The sequence below is a fragment of the Gasterosteus aculeatus genome, chromosome 4 (assembly GCF_964276395.1).
Source record: "Gasterosteus aculeatus chromosome 4, fGasAcu3.hap1.1, whole genome shotgun sequence".
In the NCBI taxonomy this organism is placed as follows: Eukaryota; Metazoa; Chordata; class Actinopteri; order Perciformes; family Gasterosteidae; genus Gasterosteus; species Gasterosteus aculeatus.
In genome coordinates, this window is record NC_135691.1 from 2,909,956 (window position 1) to 2,916,221 (window position 6,266).

At 43.9% G+C, this 6,266-nt stretch overlaps 1 protein-coding gene across 2 annotated transcripts; it reads left to right on the forward strand.

The window, feature by feature from the left end:
• Positions 1-1,327: 1,327 nt before the first annotated feature.
• On the forward strand, positions 1,328-2,787 carry fgfbp1a (fibroblast growth factor binding protein 1a). Of its 2 annotated transcripts, none has more exons than XM_040172781.2 (2): positions 1,328-1,535; positions 1,934-2,787. In XM_040172781.2, exon 2 carries the CDS (start codon positions 1,953-1,955, stop codon positions 2,592-2,594), a length of 642 nt encoding a protein of 213 aa, XP_040028715.2. In that variant the 5' UTR covers positions 1,328-1,535; positions 1,934-1,952; the 3' UTR covers positions 2,595-2,787. The 2 variants fall into 2 exon arrangements, with proteins under 2 accessions (XP_040028715.2, XP_040028716.2); XM_040172782.2 differs by having other exon boundaries at positions 1,406-1,535; positions 2,010-2,787.
• The last annotated feature ends 3,479 nt before the right edge of the window (positions 2,788-6,266 follow it).

The following is a 6,266-nucleotide window of genomic DNA, read 5'->3' on the forward strand; positions in this document are numbered from 1 at the left end:
AAAGACTGAACTCGTGAACTGTTTTATTATTTATGGGGAAGGTATTTTGAGTATTTTAAATATAAAATTACTCCCCTCTAATGAATTTTATTACAAATCCGCCACCGCCGACGCCCCCCCGTGGAGGGCCATGCTGCTAAGAGGACGGCTCGGCAGTACTGCTGGAGGTCACATCAGGGCCGCTGCTCCTGCTTCATCGCTGTGGTTCGCCCGTAGCAAGGGCTACAGAGCCTCTGGGGATTTACTATACATCCAAGTACTGTCGCGGAATGATGAATACTGTATATCAAGTTTGCCTCCAGCATTTGTGCGCACAACATTTTTTCTTCGACGTGCTCGAAATATAACTGATGCACATGAAAGACAACTATGCATTTCCGCCTGTGTGCTATAGTCACAGACGTAAAACTGATTAGGATAATGACTGATGGATTAAAGCGGCCTGGGAGGGACACTCCTCACCAGCAGTTTGTTCGTAAAAGAGATGGAAGAACCGTAGCGCTCCCCTCAGGGGAAGGGAGAGTACTGCTGATCATACCAAGTTGCATTTCTGTTTTAACCTGCAAATATCATTCTACAAATGTCATAGTTTGGAGGAAGACAATCTAAATTGTGTAGAAACAAACTAAATGAAACAGATGGTACAAATGGCATGAACTCCGCATCAACGAAAGAATGTTTTTGCAGCTGCACAAACATGGAGGAAGGAAAAGTGCACAGACAACTCACTGGTCATTTAAGTTGTGCACTTGTTTATCAGCTACTCGTGTGACTTAATATTAGCATTTTTAAGGTAGTAATTCATGTTTTGGTGTATTTGACGGGAATATGTACTGAATGTGAAAACCTTCTCAATTATTTGGTTTTGAGAAGCTTGTTTTTATTTTATCTCGGTAAATGTATGTTGTTAATTGATATTTTAACACAAAAGAACAGCAATGTGGAAAATAACTGTCAATAAGTGATACTTAGACTTCTGCTAATCCTCGTTATGGTCATCCATACAACCGCTAGATGTCACTGTCGCTTAAATCAAACAGTGATTATCTCCTACTGGACCATTTGGCTTCACGCAAGATAGTTTCAGTCATTTTATCTCCAGCACACTATGCTAACAGATGCAGTGCAAGTGAAGGTTTTAAAAACAATAAGGGTAGTAAGATTTTTTTCAAATGAATGAAAAAGCTGAAAGGGTAAATTAACATAAAAGCAGGTGGGATTGCTCGAAGCTTGCAGCACTATCTACCAAAAGAGATTCTTTTTTTGCCCCAATATACGTCAATCTGCCAAAATGCCTACAGGGATATTTCTAGAAGACTACTGGCTCACTGACATGAAACCAAAAACATGTAAGCCACCTTATCATAGTGTGTGTGTGTGTGTGTGTGTGTGTGTGTGTGTGTGTGTGTGTGTGTGTGAGAGAGAAGGGGAGGGCTGATTCTGCAGCAGCATATTGTAACTGCAGGTGCAGTGAAGGAGACTCTCAGTTCTCTCGTGTCGTGACTGAAAACTGAAGTTAACTGTGAAAACTTCAGGTAAGTCGGCTCCGTTTCCATCTGGGCCTGATTAATAATCACTGTGCTATGACTATAGCATTATAACATAGATAATGTGTGTGTGTTTGCTACTCCAGTGGCTCATTTATATATTACCGTAACATTCTTCCGGTGTTTTAAAAATGCTTACGGTACTTTTCTGTTAAAATACATAATTTCCCGGCTAATGTTTTTCTTCTATTTTATTTAACTTGTTCAAAACAAATCATGTGGCATTTAATGTTGTCTTGTGTTTTTCTTTTCTTAAAGTGAAGCACTAACTTAACTTGAAGGATGCTATTCTAAAAAAAAACGACGTCATTTTTTAAGTCTAGTAATCGTTTGTAATAAGCGAAATAAAAGATCGTACATCTAAATGCCGAGGTATCCCCTTGCAGGGTGTGTTGTGCTGGTCTCATGGCTCTCATCACCAACGTGAGCGCCCTGCTGGTCTTGGCTTGTATTTCCCATCAGCTGATGTCGAGCAGCTGCCAGAAGAGCCACGGACGGCGGGGGAGAGGTATGGACAGAGGACAGCCCAAGGTCAGGCTGGTCGGGGCGAGGTCAGGGCCCAAGGCGGGCCGCCAATCCGCGGCCGTCCCCGCCCACACCCTGAAGGGCAAGATGGTCGTCAAAGACAAGTCCGAGTGCACGTGGGCCGCCACCGGCGAGGACACCTTCGTCCTGGGTGTCTCGTGCCGGAAGCGGGGCAGGAGCTTCGGCTGCGAGTACGTCGCCAGGCCGGCCGCCTGTCCTCAGTACGCCTCCAACGTGGACCTCTACTGGAAGCAAATCGCCAGGGCGCTGAGGAAGCAGAGGAGCGCGTGCGGGGCCGCGCGGGTCACGGCGGGCGTGTGCCGCCGCGCGCCCGCAGACGCGCACTTCAGGCCGCGTAAGGCTCCGGGGAATCCCATCCGGCCTCCCGCCCCGGGTCCGGCACCCAAGGGCGCCAAGTCGTGTGTGCCAGGGAACCGGAAGCTGGCCGAGGAGCACTGCAACGAGTCCTGGTCCAGTTTCTGCACCTTCTTTTTCACAATGGTGCAGGATTACGATTGCTGAGGCTGATCAGCTCTCTATTCAGTAACATCAGTACTTATCTTATTATAGACTATTTAAAGACAAATTCATCGCCATTCCTGACAAGTACTCTAACCCTATTATTACCTTTTCCTTCTATCCTTTAATGCTGTTTTGTTGATTTCGGGAGATAGCTGGCTGTTTAATAAAATACTGGACACACGTATAAACTTAACCCAGCATACGCACGTGTAGCCTCATTTCATTTCATGTTAAAAGGCATTCGCCCGTCATACTAAATTCATACTTCAAAAACAACACAAAACTGCTTAAAACCTAGAAGATCTCCGGTTGTTTCCAGATGTTGCGTGCTGTCCTGCTGAAGGTATTCGATGGGGGAGATCAGGAGTTTGAGCATGTTGGGTATTGACGCAGTAATCTAACCGGAGGGCGTGCGATTTGGCCGTTGGCCCGCATACTTTACCCCCGAAGAGCCTCCGGATTCACACGAATCCGACGAACTCACAAAATAAGGCAGCAGAGGGATGACGAAATGGACGAGACGTGTTCGGTGTTTCATGAACAGGATCAAAAGGCCTCTGCACCCCCTTTAGATCTCAGTACAGACACTTGGCTCTTGGCTGAAATAATGCTACAAAATAATAAATGTGACACTTAATACACCAGTTAATCAATGCAAATCAGTTTCCACCACTGCCCATGTTCAAGTAGGTTCGTGGTTATTTCGATGCTGGGTGTCAGTTATTTGTGTGTAACAAAATCTTATTCTCCCCATTGACTGTGTTCCAGATTTTTAAAATTATTTTTATAACTCGTCATTTTCCTGAAGTAAACGGGACGAGTAGTTCATCATTGTGCTTCACATCCCATCAGGATTGCGATGAGTCAGTCCCAACATTTGTTTTTTTTAGAAAAAAGGCAACTTTCTCCACCCGCGGGAGCTCCACCCGACCAGAGAGGATAAGCCTCGGGACACGCTGCGATTGGAGAAAGGCAATTACGGCTCTCATTATTCTGATGAGTTCAGCCTCATCGCCTGCTGCAACATAACGCATTACCCACAGCTGAAGTCCATAAAGATCTCAGGCTCTCAGCAGGTGGCATTCTGGGGCATGAAGGAAACCGTCCTCCGGGAGGTAAATCAGAGGACAGCCACCAAAGAACTGCAGGAATGCAGCGAAATATAGAAGAACATTTAGGGAGGAGGTTTCCTTTTGATTCCTTTTCCTTTTTAAAATCACTCAATATATGTGATAATTTTGATTACATAATAAGAAAAGTTCTTACAGGAGATAAAACCCCATCTCACATTGGCACTAACTGTCTTTAAAATGCAACAACAGATAGAAATCCTGTAACGTTATATATAATAATAGTATTATTACTAAGGTTCCGTGAGGCCACTGTTTGCTTTTACGGGATATAAAATCATGTTAAAAGTAAAACTGTTCTACTCAGACAATTTCAACAGACAACAATACGTTTGTTTTCTTTAACTACTTTGGATAGATGCAAAATTCCAACGTTATACACATTCTTTCCAGATTCTGCACCCTCAACAGTGCGGCCCCTCAAGCAAGAAGCAAAAAATGATATCAACCACTAAATAATAATTAAATTGCAAATAACAGCAGCAACCAATGAGCTTTAAAGATTAAATTCTAAATGATTAATTGCCAATGAAATCCCACTGTCTTCTGGTTCCAGCAGGTAGAGCTTATTGCCATTCCTCCCATGCATAGTGATAAAGGCACCCACCATAAAGAATGACTGGGTTTGTTATGTTCATGTATTATCATTTATTTAGCTATTCCTCAGAACAAATTGTTATGACAAATTATGCAGGTGCAGCTGATTCAAGTTATGAAAAAAATAATATTCAATAGAAAACATCATTTTGATTTTAAATGATAATTACAAAAATTACAAAATATTTCATATTCTATATATTCTCCACTTTTAGAGGCCACATGCATGCGTTGGCATTGGCACCGTGTTGTTTGACACTGTCCTCGTGGCAGTAGATGTGCAGGACTGGAAGGAACTGTCCGCATTGCTCTGTGTGGTCGGCGGCTATTTGTCGAGGTTCAAAACCCTTCACATCCCATCAGAGGCTGAGACGAGGCGTCCATCCGGAGTGGACTGTGGATTTGCAGGTGGCCTGACCGCGTGGGGCTCCTGATAGGCCGAGAGACGGGGGGGGGGCCTTGGTCAAACTACAAGTTCACTATCGACTCAAAAGGAGATTTGTGTGTGTGTGTAAAACCAGGCTTACACACTATGAATGCCGGGGCATTTAAAGAGCTTTCACCTCGGCGGTGCCAAGAGTACAAAGAACTGAAGGGAATTAATGTAATGCCACAAATATGACATTGTTAGTGGGCAATGAAACTGATTAGCGTGTGCGGGGTGGCACGTCTGAACCGAGCAACCGAGAAACCAGCTCCCATGTAACTGGACTCTTAACTGGCAGAGTCACACACACACACACAATGAGAAGAGTCAGCAACTGAGTCAGAGCAGGAATTAACCTGGACTGCTTGGTGAGGAAGTTCTAAAACCCTCAGAAACTGGGGACGAAATGATGCTACGGTCCCTCGTTTGCCTTCTCCTGCAGTGGAAGTGATTTATGATCAGAAGCCGCGGCCGCTGCAGTGACGCAGAGTCACTCTTATTGATCAACAACCACACAAACTGTAGACATGTTGCGCTTATTTTGTATCGTAGCACAGTTGAGATTTTGCAGTTATTCGCTGATATATTTAAGGGGATTGTGATCTCAATGAACACTTGTTGAACTGAACTTGGTCCTAATTAATCTCCTCGTTAACCAAAGTATTTTTGGTCTGAATGTTGTAACTGTTTTGTCCATTAAAGACAGACGATAGAGATGTTTGAAGCAAACCATTAACGTTGATATGTCATCTTTTACCTAATGTTTCATTTTGATTGCTTTAACTTACTCTTTACATTCTATAATCAATAAATATATTTATGTCCAAAACATTATTATCCTAAGCCGTCTGAAGCAGCTGCAGCGCCTCCAACCTGAACGATGACGCCTGCGTCAAAAAGGTGGCGATGAATTCAAAAGTGTTTTTGCAGTGAGATCGGAGCCTCTGGGGGGAAGCATGCCAATACATGAAAACATTTTCCAACCTGAACCTTCGGGTGTTTCTCGAATAGGTCACATCTGGCAGACAAGGACGTGAAGAATATGAGGTGAGGCCTGTCAACCGGTTTACTGCCCTGGGTAATTAGGTTTTAAAGAGTAAATGCATGAGGCCATGTTCAGACTTATGCATCACTCAGAGATCACTATGTCTGGAATTCAGCTTTAAAAAGCATAGTGCGGTTCATGCATCCCAATGGAATCCCTGTGACAGTAAAATACAGCAATGTCTTTAATCCCAGGGACACACTGCTGTCGAGAGGATAAGCACTTCTCAAAACCAAATAATACATGGCGATATTCCAAAAAAACACTGTGAAGCAATTCTTGTGTATCATTTTTTACATTTTTGGAATGGAATCCATACTGTGAAGACCTAAATGTGCTGTGGTTACATCTCTGCTCCCAGTGAATGAGGAGGACTCGTGTCTCCGTTTGGACTTTGCTGCCCCCCTGTGGTGCAACTCCAGTACAGCGGGGTCATCAACCGCCCATTGATCCTAAGCCAATTAGTCAGGGAC